Source organism: Moschus berezovskii, chromosome 14 (genome assembly GCF_049115385.1).
Source record: "Moschus berezovskii isolate FMDL1 chromosome 14, NW_MosBer_1.0, whole genome shotgun sequence".
NCBI lineage: Eukaryota > Metazoa > Chordata > Mammalia > Artiodactyla > Moschidae > Moschus > Moschus berezovskii.
In genome coordinates this window covers 21,185,128-21,200,649 of record NC_142473.1, presented here as the reverse complement: position 1 = coordinate 21,200,649, position 15,522 = coordinate 21,185,128, and the positions used below count along the sequence as shown (strand labels likewise).

Here is a 15,522-nt window from a genome sequence, read left to right as displayed (position 1 = left end):
CTCATCTCACATGCTAGCAAGGTCATGCTCAAAATCCTCCAAACTAGACTTCAACAGTCCGTGAACTGAGAACTTCCACTTATTCATGCTGGATTTAGAAAAGGCAGAGGAACCAGAGATTAAATTGCCAACATCTCTTGGATCATAGAAAAAGCAAGGGATTTCCAGAAAAACATGTGCTTCATTGACTGCACTAAAGCCTTTGACTTTGTGGATCACAACAAACTGTGGAAAATTCTTCAAGAGATGGGAATACCAGACCATATTATCAGCCTCCTGAGAAACCTGTATGCAGGTCAAGAAGCAACAGTTAGAACTGACATGGAACAAGGGACTCGTTCAAAAGTGGGAAAGGAGTGCATCAAGGCTGTATATTGTTGCCCTGTTTTATTTAACTTCTATGAAGGGTACATCATGTGAAATGCCAGCCTGGATGAATCACAAGCTGGAATCAAGATTGCCAGGAGAAATAGCAATAACCTCAGATATGCAGATGACGCTACCCTAATGGCAGTAGGTGAGGAAGAACTAAAGAGCTTCTTGATGAAAGTGAAAGAGGAGAGTGAAAAAGCTGGCTTACAACTCAGCATTCAAAAAGCTAAGATCATGGCATCTGGTCCCATCACTTCATGGCAAATGGATGGGGAAGCAATGGAAACAGTGACAGACTTTATTTTCTTGGGCTCCAAAACCCTTGCAGGTGGTGACGGCAGCCATGAAATTAAGACACTTCCTCCTTGGAAGAAAAGCTGTGACAAACCTAGACAGCATATTAAAAAAACAGAGACATTACTTTGTCAACAAAGGTCTGTCTAGCCAAAGCTACGGTTTTTTCAGTAGTCACATGTGGATGTGAGAGGTGGATCATGAGGAAGGCTGAGCACCAAAGAACTGATGCTTTTGAACTGTGGTGTTGGAGAAGACTCTTGAGAGTCCCTTGGACTGCAAGGAGATCAAAGCAGTCAATCCTAAAGGAAATCAACCCTGAATAATTCATTGGAAGGATTGATGCTGAAGCTGAAGCTCCAATACTTTGGTCACCTGATGTGAAGAGCCAACTCACTGGAAAAGTGCCTGATGCTGGGAACGATAGAAGGCAGGAGAAGGGGGCCACAGTGGATGAGATGATTGGATGGCATCACTGACTCAATGGACGTGAGTTTGAGCAAGCTCTGAGAGACTGTGAAGGACAGGGAAGCCTAGCGTGTTGCAGTCCGTGGGGTTGCAAAGAGTCGACACGACTGAGTGAACAACAGGAATGTAAATTTGGGCTTTATTAGAGGAATTGTGTCGATTTGTGAACAGGGCTTAGTTCCACATTTCTTATTCTCACGTTTCAAATTTATAGTTGCTTTTGAGCCCACTATGGTGGGCAAAAAATGTTCTGAATTTAATAAAATTATCAGCTCCTTTATTAACTTTTTGGTGCCCTGTACCTTGGACATCCAATGTCCTCCTGACATATGGGGAAGCAGTAGCAGAGAAATCGGTTTATCTGGTAGCAGAGTAGTCGGGCTAGACCCTTTCTTTCCTGACCGCAAAGTGACATGCACGGATCCTTTGAAGAAGGTGGCTTCTAATATAAGGTCTGTTATAAAATCATGGTGATGTGAAGGAGGGTGGGAAAAGGGGTGTGGGGATAGGTGAGTGAGGACACAGAGGCACAGGAGTAAGAAGATGGCAGCTGTGAGAGACGACCGCACTTCCTATCCTAAGACTGTTCTCCAGTGGGCACAGCAGATGTTTAATGGTCAGAGAACTTGCATACAATTGGCTCCTATATTTTCTTAGGCAATACACTCAGCTCTCTGGCCAGTTTCCTCGTTGAAAAAAAAATGGAGATTAACAACGAAGTCCAGTGATTCTGAAACTTTGTTCCATGGAAGAGAGAAAGAGAAGTTTAAAGAAAGGAAGAGTTCATTAAACAATGAAATACAAGAAAATTGGAACCATTTCCTTGCCAGGTACCCTTCCTCATATATTCCAGAGGGAAATGTGTGGCTGGGAACAATGACACCAACTGAATGCACTTTTTCACTCTTTGGCTTTGGCCTGTACACTTGTAGATTCCCAGTTCATCATACGGGACCAAGTGATGAATTTCTTTTGCTTAGAATCAGTCAGTTCAGTTCAGTTCAGTCGCTCAGTCGTGTCCGACTCTTTGCGACCCCATGAATCACAGCATGCCAGGCCTTCCTGTCCATCATCAACTCCCGGAGTTCACTCAAACTCATGTCCATCGAGTCGGTGATGCCATCCAGCCATCTCATTCTCTGTCGTCCCCTTCTCCTCCTGCCCCCAATCCCTCCCAGCATCAGAGTCTTTTCCAGTGAGTCAACTCGTCGCATGAGGTGGCCAAAGTATTGGAGTTTCAGCTTTAGCATCAGTCCTTCCAATGAACACCCAGGCTTGATCCTTTAGAATGGACAACATTATTTCCAGAATCAATGCAAACTTGTCTTCTTTGGAAAGAAATGAGAACAAGAGAAAGAGGTAGCAACCGCAGATCCAGTTTGCTTCATCAGCCTGTGATGAGCAGAGCATCCCTAGAAAGAAGACTACTCTGTGGGAGCAAATCCTGAACCTTTTGCTCACCTGGGTGAAAAATTCCTACAGTAGCCTAGTAAAATGTCTTTGGATCTGAACAGTTCTTGATACCATTTCTGCCTCTTGAAGGGTGAAATTTGCCTCATTTTCTTCCATTTGAAAGTAACAGAGTAGGCTACATGGAGTAATATAACCCTTTGAAGAGAATTTTAGCAAAATAAGTAAAGCTAAAGACATGCTCTAAAACCAATTATTCTATTAAATATATCTCTAAAGCAAATGATTCCTTTAAACTTCATGACACAAGTAGAAACTTATTATATTTATAGGATACTCTGAGTTCATTGCTTTCAGAAGATGTCTAGGTGGTACCCATCAGGCCATCCTGAGTGCTGAGGAGATTATATACTACACATTGGTAACTCATTTGCACAAATTTTATAAAACCTAGAAAAACTCTTAGATATGAATGTTGGGAAACATACATGTGAATATTTGTAGAGGCATTGTTTATAAAAGCAAAAAAAATTGGAATACAACCTATAATCAATAAAAGAATGGGTACCTGAAGTGTGATACAATCACACAATGGAGTACCATACAGTAGTGCAAAGGAATAAACTAGAACTAATGTATCATTATCATGATACAATGTTGATCAAGACAGCAAGTTGCAGAAGTATACATACAGTGTGATGCTGTTTATATAAAAATTTAAAGCAGTCAAAACAATTGTTTATATTGCACAGGGATACTTACATAAATATGAAAATATATGGAAATGCATGAAATGTAAAATTCCAAGTTCTAGAAAGTAACTTTACCAGTATTTTACATCTTAAGCTGCCTGGTAGATACACAAGTACATGTTAATTACGCTTTGTACTTTGTTCTATTTTAATATTCTGTAAGAAATTTCAAAACTTAAAAATTAAACTGTGATGGGACTGCCCTGTTGATCCAGCGGTTAAGATGCCACGCTCCCACGCTCCCAGTGCTGGGGGCCAGGTTTGATCCCTGGTCAGGGAATTAGATTCCACATGCCACAGCTGAGAGTTTGCCTGGCAAGACTAAAAGATCCAGGATGCTGCACCTAAGACCCAATGCAGCCAAATGAATAAATAAATGTTGAAAAAAAAATTCTACATGTTCTGATCAATATGCAGAATGATGACTCCTCTATAGTATGGAGATTGGGTTTGTGGAGAGTAAAGAAGAAAGAACAGTTAGGAGAAATTTGCTGCAGTTCAAACTGTAGAGCATTTTTTCCTTGAAATGCCACTTACTCTTGCTTCCAGTATTTTTTGCTTGTTCTCTCCCTGTATTTTTCTGGTCATGCCTTTTCATCTGCATCTCTAATTCCTCTTCCCCCTCTGCCTACTAAATGTTGCTGTTTCCCTGGGTGTTTCTTTTTTACCCTCTTTTCATTTTTTGGGTATATGTTTTAGTGATCTCATTTATATCCCAACTTCAATTACCACTTTTATGATCATGACTCCCAAATTTATTTCTCCAATCTAATCTTTTCCCAACTCCAAACTGTCTACTGGACATTTCTTCTTGACTATCTCATAATTTAAACAAAATCCAGCATGTCCAAAATGGAGTTATTCTCTTTTCTAAATGTGCCTTTTCCTTTTGCCTTTGGGATCTTGATTAACCACATTGTTATCTACCCACATGTCTGATTCAGAAAACTGCATGTTATATTAGAAGACCTGTCTCTGAAAAATTTCCTCTTTAATTGGCTTCCATGGCAGGAATTAAGAGTAAGATTTTGGTGCTATGTGTTAGGACATATAGGGAGGGACCCAGGCATGCCCAATTTCTGCCTTGCTAATCACTTTTCCCCCTTCTATTTAGAAGATTTCAATTCACTTGCCACCAGCAGATAAGATACCAGCTTTAGAACTTACTTTAGATCTTTTCTTGATCTCACTTTTATTGACTTTTCCATCATCTGCTGCTGGTACTTTTCTCTCCTATACTCTGAGCTACAGTTGTACTAACTTACTTGAAATCCTTGAATGTGCCATATTGTTTTAGAGCCCTGTGCCTTGGTACTTGCTATTCTTTCTGCTTGAACTATCTTTCCTTACTGTGCCTGTCTAGTGAATTCATGAAGTTTTGGTAACTAGCCTATTTGTGTGCTTGTCTGTCTGTGCCCTAGTTACTAGTTTATATGCCTGCTTATCCCCAGTAGTCTCTGAGCCTCTGAGGCACAGAAAGTGCCTATCCAGTTTTTGTATTCTCATGGCCTGGCACATGGTAGATGCTCTATAATTAAGGTTGTCTCACCCAGCAAGCTTCCCCTTTTTCTTTTTGCCTGTTTTGGGATTGTTTGAGGTTAATTGCAAATTACTGAAGCAAATATTTCAAAAAGAAACCAACCCAAACTATAAACTCTTAGAACAGATATTCTGTGTCTTCTGTAGTATTGGTATTTTCTATTTTGCTAAGAGCAACTCTGGAAGAAAGTATTTATGTAGTTCAGTTCAGTTCAGTTCAGTCGCTCAGTCATGTCCGACTCTTTGCGACCCCATGAATCACAGCACGCCAGGCCTCCCTGTCCATCACCAACTCCCGGAGTTCACTCAAACTCACGTCCATCGAGTCGGTGATGCCATCCAGCCATCTCATCCTCTGTCGTCCCCTTCTCCTCCTGTCCCCAATCCCTCCCAGCATCAGAGTCTTTTCCAGTGAGTCAATTCTTCGCATGAGGTGGCCAAAGTATTGGAGCAACATTTAAATAAAAGTTCCAGTATTCTCAGTCCTGGTCCCTGAAACTTCCAGGAACTATATGTCTTCATCATCTCTTTTAATTTTTTTTTAAGTTTTCACCATATTGCCTTCTGTCCATCTCCCAAACTTGTTTAAGTTTCCTTGGTCGAAAGACAAGATAATAATTAAAAAAACAAGCTAGCAGAAAACTTGTCCTCAACACTGCTGCTTATTCTTCAAACTCTTGCCCCATTCCTATTCTCCTTTTCATCATTAAAAAAAAAAATAAAGCTATTTATGTTTGGTGCATTGTTGTTCCACCGATCAGTCATGTCTGACTCTTTATAACCCCATGGATTGTAGCATGCCAGGCTTCCCTATCCTTCACTATCTCCCAGTATTTGCTCAAACTCATGTCCATTGAGTTGATGATGACATTCAACCATCTCATCCTCTGTTGGGCCTTCAACTGCTACTCTCAATCTTTCCCAGCATCAAGGCCTTTTCCAGTGAGTCAGCTCTTTGCATCAGGTGGCCAAAGTGTCAGCAGCAGTCTTTCCAATGAATATTCAGGGTTAATTTCTTTAGGATTGACTGGTTTGTTTTCCTTGTTGTCCAAGGGACTCTCAAGAGTCTTCTCCAGCACAGCAGTTTGAAAGCATCAGTTCTTCTGCACTGAGACTTCTTTATGGTCTGACTCTCACATCTGTTAATGGCTACTGGAAACCCGATAGCTTTGACTATACAAACATTTGTTGGCAAAGTAATGTCTCTGCTTTTTAATGCTCTGTCTAGGTTGGTCATAGCTTTTCTTTCAAGGAGCAAGTGTCTTTTAATTTCATGGCTGCAGTCACTCTCTGCAGTGATTTTTGGAACCCAAGAAAATAAAGTCTGTCACTGTTTCCATTGTTTTCCCCATCATTTTGCCATGAAGTGATGGGACCAGATGCCTTGATCTTTGTTTTTTGAATGTTGAGTTTTAAGCCAGATTTTTTACTCTCCTCTTTCACTTTCATCAAGAGGCTCTTTAGTTCTTTGCTTTCTGCCATTAGGGTAGTGTCATCTGCATATCTGAGGTTATTGATATTTCTCCCGGCAATCTTAATTCCAGTTTGTGATTCATCCATGCTGGCATTTCACATGATGTACTCTGTATATCAGTTAAATAAGCAGGGTGACAATACACAGTCTTGATGTACTCCTTTCCCAATATTGAACCAGTTCATTGTTTCATGTCTGGTTTTAATTGTTGCTTCTTGACCTTCATACAGGTTTCTCTGGCAGCTGGTAATATGGTCTGGTATTCCCATCTCTTGAAGAATTTTCCACAATTTGTTGTGATCCACACAGTCAAAGGCTTTAATGTAGTCAATGAAGCAGAAGTAGATGTTTATCTGGAATTCCCTTGCTTTTTCTGTGATCCAACAGACGTTAGCAATTTAATCTCTGGTTCCTCTGCCTTTTCTAAATCCAGCTTAAACATATGGAAGTTCTCGGTTCACATACTGTTGAAGCCTAGCTTGTAGGATTTTGAGCATGATCTTGCTAGCATGTGAAATGACTGCAATTGTGCAGTAGTTTGAGTGTTCTTTGGCATTGCCCTTCTTTGGGATTGAAATGAAAACTCACATTTTCCATTCCTGTGGCTACTGCTGAGTTTTCCAAATTTGCTGGCATATTGAGTGCAGCACTTTCACAGCATCATCTTTTAGGATTTGAAATACTTCAGCTGGAATCCCATCCCCTCCATTAACTTTGTAGTAATGCTTCCTAAGGACCACTTGATTTCACACTTCAGGATGTCTGGCTCTAGGTGAGTGATCACACCATAATGATTATCTGAGTCGTGAAGATCTTTTTTGTACAGTTCTTCTGTGTATTCTTGCCACCTCTTCTTAATAACTTCTGCTTCTGTTAGGTCCATACCATTTCTGTCCTTTATTGAGCCCATCTTTGCATGAAATCTTCCCTTGGTATCTCTGATTTTCTTGAAGAGATCTCTCGTCTTTTCCATTCTATTGTTTTCCTCTATTTTCTTTGCATTGATCACTGAGGAAGACTTTCTTATCTCTCCTTGCTATTCTTTGGAACTCTGCATTCAGATGGGTATATCTTTCCTTTTCTCCTTTGCCTTTCACTTTTCTTCTTTTCTCAGCTATTGATAAGCCCTCCTCAGACAACAATTTTTCCTTTTTTGCATTTCTTTTTCTTGGGGATGATTTTGATCACTGGCTCCTGTACAATGTTACGAACCTCTGTCTGTAGTTTTTCAGAGATTCTATTAGATGTAATCCCTTAAATCTATTTGTCACTTCCACTGTTTAATCATAAGGGATTTGATTTAGGTCATGCCTGATTGGCCTAGTGATTTTTCCCTACTTTCAAGTCTAAATTTTATTGAAATCAGTATGGTGTTCATGATCTGAACCACAATCAGTTCCCAGTCTTGTTTTCGCTAAATGTATAGAGCTTTTCCATCTTTGGCTACAATGAATATAATTCATCTGATTTCAGTATCGACCATCTGGTGATGCCCATGTGTAGAGTCATCTCTTGTGTTGTTGGAAGAGAGTGTTTGTTATGACCAGTGCATTCTTCTGGCAAGAAATTTTGGTGCATTAATTTATTTATATTCTATTCACTCAGCCCACTGAAATCTGACTTTAGTTGCTACCACTAACAGAAAACTTTCTAAGCTATCTAGGAGCTTCCTGCTTGCCGTTTCAACTGTGTCTGTTTAGCCATGATGACCCTTTTTCTGTCTCTGCAGTTGTTGGCACTGTTGTATTGTTGATATCATCTTTCTTAAAATGTTTTTCTACTCCTAGTTTCTGTATCATGCACTTTCATAAGTTGTTGTCTTTCTTCGACTATTACACTTTATAGGACAAGTGGGAGAGTGTCTTATATTTGAGGTAGCCATATGTTTGGGCATATCTTGTAATTTCTTTATCTATTTACATTCACTTGACAAATATTTATTGAGTGACAGCAAAGTGTTAGCACTGGATATGTAGTGGAGATCAAAACAGATATAGATACAGTCTTTCTGAAGTTCATTGTTTCAACTTTGTATTTTTTATCTGTTGCTACTGTATAACAAATTGCCTCAAATTTAGTGGCTTAAAACAATACACTTGTTATCTGATAGTTTTGATGGATCAGGCATCTGGGCATGGCTTAGCTCTGCTCTCTGCTTCAGATTTCTCATAAGGCTGCTAAGTCATGGTGTTGGCCAGGGATGGAGTCTCATCTGAAGCCATGACTGGGGAGAAAATGCTTCCAAGCTTGTGTTGATGTTGGTGAGATTTATTTCCTTGGAAACTGGTGGATTCAGGGTCTCAGTTCCTTACTGGTTGTTGACCAGAGGCCACCATTTGTCCCTTGTCATGTGGGCCTCTTTATATAGCAGCTCGTTGGATTAGAACCAGTAAGGAAGAGAATCAGTAGAGTTGGCTAGCAAGATGGAAGTTATAACCTCATCTCATATATTCATGGAAGTGGTAGCCTGGGTTTTGGTTTTTTTTTTTAAATTGAAGTATAGTTGATGTACAATAGTATATAAATTACAGGTATACCATATAATGATTCATGATTTTTAAAGGTTATACTCCATTTGTAGTAACTATAAAATATTGGGTGTATTCTCTGTGTTGTACAGTCTGGTATCCCATTATTTTATTTGAATTCTAATGGTTAGAGTCAAATTAAAGATCCAGCTCATGTTCAAATGGAAGAGGTTACACAGAACAGAGCTATCCAGAAACAGAGATTCACTGGTGGCCGTCTTAGAGTCTGCCTGTCACAAACATCTTAATGTTTTTTTCTTAGACATTCCAGCCACCTCAACTTCTGTTGCTGTCACACTGAACTCATACTCTCCCTTTCCTAAACCTACATCTCATCCTATAATCCCTGACTTGGTCAGCAACCTCATATCTATCCAGTCATCTAGTCTAGAAACCTAGAGATCATTTTTAGTACCTCCTCCCTGATAGCTAGCTCAGTTGGTAAATAATTCACCTGCAATGCAGGAGACCCTGATTTGATTCCTGGGTTGAGAAGATCCACTGGAGAAGGGATAGTCTACCCACTCCAGTGTTCTTGGGCTTCACTCGTGTCTCAGCTGGTAAAGAATCTGCCTGCAATGCGGGAGACCTGGGTTCGATCCCTGGGTTGGGACGATCCCCTGGAGAGGGAAAGGCTACCCACTCCAGTATTCTGGCCTGGAGAATCCCATGGACTGTATAGTACATGGGGGTTGCAAAGAGTTGGACATGACTGAGCAACCTTCATTTCACTCACCTGAGATATAATGGATCACTAGGCTCTGTGAGTCTTCCACATCATTCTCTACTTAACATTCACATTGCTGTAGCTTTAGCTCAGCCATGGATCTTTATACTGACTTTCTAACCTTTGGTCCTCCTTTTGGTCACCAGAGTCACCATCCAGTGACTTCTCCAGGCTTCTTGCCCGCAGCTCTTTGCAGTTGTTCCCTAGACATAGACCACTTGCTTCCAGAATCCACCATTGCATGTTTGTGCCTCTACATTTGGGCCTATGGTTAGTTCTTGAATTCCCTTCTCCCTACTTCTTCCTCTAGAAACCTCTTATATACATCCAGATCTAACAGGAAAATCATTTATTCCATAAAACTTTTATTAGTTTTCCCTCTGCCTGCTAACTCCCTCATTCAGAATTAACCTGTGTGCTCTCTCAGCCCTTTTTCACTTGTACCACTGTTATAAGATTGCTTTCTGTAACAAAAAAAAGTGGTTTGCTTTCTGCAGTTTTTAGTTGGTTGCTAATTTACTTCTCTTTTAAAATGAAGAAGTGTAGGCTCTAGATCTCATTCTATTCTGGATCCAAAGTACCCGTCTCTGAAGTGGTGATTCACAGTCTTGGCTGCTTTTGGTTTTACTTGGGGAGCTCTGAACATCACTGATGCCTGGACCCACCCCTCCAGGTGACAATATAATTGGTCTGGGATGCAACCTGGGGTATTAACATTTTTAAAAGCTCTGTGATTCTAACATGTAGGTAACACTGAAAGTCTCTGCTTCTAGTTGAAGAAACCAAGTCTCTGGGAGAATGAAAGGGTAAGAAAATGTTAAACATTTAAACAGCAGAAAAACTTTAAAACTAGAGTTAAAGTGAGTTTTAAAAAATCACACACACACAATTCAAATAATACATGACATAGCTAAGTAATCACTTCAGTTCAGTCGCTCAGTCGTGTCTGACTCTTTGCGACACCATGAACCACAGCACGCCAGGCCTCCCTGTCCATCACCAACTCCCAGAGTTTGCCCAAACTCATGTCTATTCAGTCGGTGATGCCATCCAACTATCTCATTCTCTGTCGTCCCCTTCTCCTCCTGTCCTTGATCTTTCCTAGCATCAGGGTCTTTTCCAGTGAGTCAGCTCTTTGCATCATGTGGCCAAAGTATTGGAGCTTCAGCTTCAGCATCAGTCCTTCCAATGACTATTAATAAAGTCAATCTCCTTTAGGATTGACTGGTTGGATCTCCTTGCAGTACAAGGGACTCTCAAGAGTCTTCTCCAACACCACAGTTCAAAAGCATCAATTCCTTGGCACTCAGCCTTCTTTATAGTCCAACTCTCACAACCATACATGACTACTGGAGAAACCATAGCCTTGACTAGATGGACCTTTGTTGGCAAAGTATTGTCTTTGCATTTTTATATGCCGTCTAGGTTGGTCATAACTTTCCTTCCAAGAAGCAAGCATCTTTTAATTTCATGGCTGCAGTTACCATCTGCAGTGATTTTGGAGCCCCAAAATATAAAGTCTGTCACTGTTTCCACTGTTTGCCCATTTATTTGCTGTGAAGTGATGAGACCGATGCCATGACCTTAGTTTTCTGAATGTTGAGTTTTAAGCCAACTTTTTCACTCTCCTCTTTCACTTTCATCAAGAGGCTCTTTAGTTCTTCTTCACTTTCTTCCATAAGGGTAGTGTCATCTGCATATCTGAGGTTATTGATCTTTTTCCCTGTAATCTTGATTCCGGCTTGTGCTTCTTCCAGCCCAGCGTTGCTCATGATGTGCTCTGCATATAAGTTAAATAAGCAGGGTGACAGTATACAGCCTTTGATGTACTCCTTTTCATATTTGGAACCAGTCTGTTGTTCCATGTCCAGTTCTAACTGTTGCTTCCTGACCTGCATAAAGGTTTCTCAAGAGGCAGGTCATGTGGTCTGGTATTCCCATCTCTTTCAGAATTTTCCACAGTTTATTGTGATCCACACAGTCAAAGGCTTTGGCATAGTCAATAAGGCAGAAATAGATGTTTTTCTGGAACTCTTGCTTTTTCAATGATCCAGCAGATGTTGGCGTTTGATCTCTGGTGCCTCTGCCTTTCCTAAAACCAGCTTGAACATCTGGAAGTGCATGATTCACATATTGCTGAAGTGTGGCTTGGGGGATTTTGAGCATTACTTACTAGCATGTGAGATGAGTTCAGTTGTGCAGTAGTTTGAGCATTCTTTGACATTGCTTTTCTTAAGGATTGGAATGAAAACTGACCTTTTCCAGTCCTGTGGCCACTGCTACTAAGTAACCAAGATGATCTCTAAATAGATCATCAGTGAACTGAGGGAATATGTATTTTTGTGGGAGAAGTTAGAGATATAAAAGAGAATAAAATTGTAGTTGCTTAAAATCCAACACTTTAATTTTTGCGCTTATGAAGTAAGTGATAAAATGAAATAGTCACCTGGAATTATTAGCATTTTCCTTTTTGTTTAGCCCTGAAGTGTGTGTGTGCATGTGTGAAATACATAAATTACTTACCAGTTACTCTTATTTTCTCCCTTATTTTCCAGGAATATTTTGAAAACAATTGCCTTAGGTCAGATGTTATCCTTGTGTATATGTGGGACAGCCATCACCAGCCAGTATTTGGCAGAAAGATATAAAGTGAATACCCCCATGCTTCAGAGCTTTATCAATTATTGCTTGCTGTTTCTAATTTATACAGTGATGCTGGCATTTCAATCAGGTATGTCAAATTACCTTTTTAACAAATTATCTTCATAAAAATTTTTGGCTCTGTACAAAATAAAACATGAGCCCAAACCAAAATCAAGAACAGGAAACTACTGCTGTTTTTATAAGTCACTAGAGAGTTATGACACCTCTGAATTCTATGAAGTTAGTGACTAGAGATTTATGTATAGCTCTCTGAAATTGTTGATTAAAATGAGTAGCATCAAACTGTAAGATAGGATTTGTCAAAAGGAAAATAGAGTGTAAATGCCATTATAAGTTACACTTTTTTTACCCCTTGTGGTTGATAAATTTAAGAGACAATATTAAAAACACTTAAAAATCAAGAACCTCACTTTGCAAAATATATGTTTCCAGCTAAGTGGAGAATGCTAAATAGAGTACCACTGCATGTAAATGTTGTGAGAGAAACAAAGCAAAGAATTAACATCTTACCAGAAGGTTGATTTCAAGAGTGTAAAGACAATGGGTAACCCAGACTGGGAGGGTGCAGTACTACTATTTTCATCACATTTAAAGCATATGATAAAATTAGCAGTGTGGTGGTTGCTCACCTCTGATTAAGATCCTCTTTTAATATGAACATTAATACATCAATGGTATTCCTATATGTCAGGATAAATAACTTACTTTTGAAAGAAAGTGGAAGCCAATTATGAGAAAGGGAAAATATCCTAAGGGGAAAACACCAAATTTGGCAAGAGCTGTAGGAGTTGGTGGGCTTCCATCTATGGGGTCACACAGAGTCGGACACGACTGAAGTGACTTCGCAGCAGTAGGAGCTGTAAATAGAACTGGTATGTCATGGTTAATAGCCCCAGAATTTGCTCCTCTCTGTAAGAACTGACCTTTAGGAAGTCAATATGATTTGTAAATGTATCAGTGAAGTCCCTCTCAGTTCAGTTCAGTTCAGTTCAGTCGCTCAGTCGTGTCCGACTCTCCGCGACCCCATGAATCACAGCACGCCAGGCCTCCCTGTCCATCACCAACTCCCAGATGGTTATTATTGTGTTTAGTTGCTAAGTTGTGTCTGAGTTTGCGATCCCATGGACTTTAGCCCACCAGGCTCCTGTCCATGGGATTTCTCAGGCAAGAATACTGGAGTGGTTTGCCATTTCCTTCTCCAGGGGTTCTTCCTGACCCAGAGATTGAACCCCCATCTCCTGCATTTTAGCAGATTCTTTACCACTAAAAAAATGATACGTAAATAAATCAGTGAAATCCCCAAGGGATGGTTATTATTAATAGATGCCTTCCATGCTTTCTCATGTTAGGAAGACTGTGTTTTCAGGATATTCCTGCTAGTTGGGATTTAATGATAATTATTGTGGATAGTGACTGCAGCCATGAAATTAAAAGACACTTGCTCTTTGGAAGAAAAGCTATGACCAACCTAGATAGCATATTAAAAAGCAGAGACATTACTTGGCTGACAAAGGTTCGTATAGTCAAAGCTATGGCTTTTCCAGTGGTCATGTATGGATGTGAGAGTTGGACCATAAAGAAAGCTGAGCACTGAAGAATTGATGCTGTTGAACTGTGGTGTTGGAGAAGACTCTTGAGAGTCCCTTGGACTGCAAGGAGATCCAACCAGTCCATTCTAAAGAAGATCAGTTCTTAATATTCATTGGAAGGACTGATGCTGAAGCTGAAGCTCCAGTACTTTGGCCACATGATGCAAAGTGCCAACTCACTGGAAAAGACCCTGATGCTGGGAAAGATTGAGGGTAGGAGGAGAAGCGGGGAACAGAGGATCAGATGGTTGGATGGCATCATCGACTCAATGGACATGAGTTTGAGCAAACTCTGGGAGATAGTGAAGGACAGGGAAGCCTCATGTGCTTCTGTCCATGGGGTTGTGAAGAGTTAGACACGATTGAGTGACTGAACAATAACAGAATTTGAATATGATTCTCTCTACCTTTATTTCTTTGCAGGTTATCTTACTCATAAAGCCTTCTTTATACCTGCCAACTCTATATCTCCTTGCGATGCTAGATTCTCCAAAGAATTGATTCACAGTTAACTTGAATAAATAAAATTTAGGGGATAAAAGGTGTTTCTTCAATGATGCCACTAAGTCGTTTTTCCATACTTACCACTGGCTTAGTTTTCTGTTGAAAGCAGATCTTTTCCAAAAGAATGACCACAAACAGAGTTTTGGTCTGTTTGATAAATTTATAAGAAAACATTTCATTTCCTAGGATGATCTGGATGTTATACTTCTGTTGCAGTAGGAAAGAAAAAGGAATTCAATGAATTTAACAACTCTTACTTCCTTTATCTTTGGTGTTTTCATTGAGCACTTGGTCTATGGTGACGCCTCAGCTTGGGCCTCATATTAGAAAAAAATTTGACTGACTCTGATGAGCTGTTGCAGGAGTTTGAGTAATGGACATTAGAAGGGACCATGTTCAATGTACATAGTGGTAAAGTATGTGCCTGTAATGCAGGAGACCTGGGTTCGGTCCCTGGGTTGGGAATATTTCCTGGAGGAGAGCATGGCAATCCACTCCAGTATTCTTGCCTGGAGAATCCCCATGGACAGAGAAGCCTGGTGGACTACAGTCTATAGGGTCACAAAGAGTCAGACACAACGGAGTGACCAAGTACAGCCTAGCACAAACACTAGCTTTGAGTCTTTATCTCTAAATTAACATGCATGGAATAATTTTCAAGTAACATGTCCTAATCTAGATTTCTTTCAACCAGGTAGTGATAATATTTTATGCATCTTGAAAAAGAAATGGTGGAAGTACATCCTGCTTGGACTAGCAGATGTAGAAGCGAATTACCTGATTGTCAGAGCATACCAGTATACAACTCTAACCAGTGTCCAGGTAAGAAGGAGTCCTCTGGCCAGTTTGGATTTTATAGCTTTAAGAGAGGAATCTGAACTCATATGTGCTTACCTAATTTGCTTAAGAACCTGTTCACCCAGAAAAAAACTAAAAACAGTGGATGCTATCAGTTTTCCAGTGGAACATGTGTGCTAATGAGAAAGGCTTCCTGGAATTAGTGAAAACATATACAAGTTAATCTGTTCCCAAACTGCTAATGCTATAAATGAATAGAACAGTTGCTACCAAATAAACATAAATATTTAGTTGGAAGTCGATGCTGTGATGTTGGCAAGAGTTCTGTTTTGTGTGTTGCTTAAATGGTATATAAAGTGAATATACTATTGTGTCCCAGAAAAGTTGGAGTCTTACCAGTAAA

At 40.0% G+C, this 15,522-nt stretch overlaps 1 protein-coding gene across 3 annotated transcripts in view; it reads left to right on the top strand.

Annotated features, from left to right (window-relative positions):
• SLC35F2 (solute carrier family 35 member F2) overlaps positions 1-15,522 on the top strand; it is a 68,148-nt gene that overhangs the window by 42,492 nt on the left and 10,134 nt on the right. For all 3 annotated transcript variants that reach the window (XM_088842910.1, XM_055422955.2, XM_055422956.2), the window contains 2 exons: positions 12,120-12,295; positions 15,016-15,143. In XM_088842910.1, coding sequence (XP_088699036.1) covers positions 12,120-12,295; positions 15,016-15,143 — 304 coding nt within the window. The remainder of the gene's footprint in view (positions 1-12,119; positions 12,296-15,015; positions 15,144-15,522) is intronic.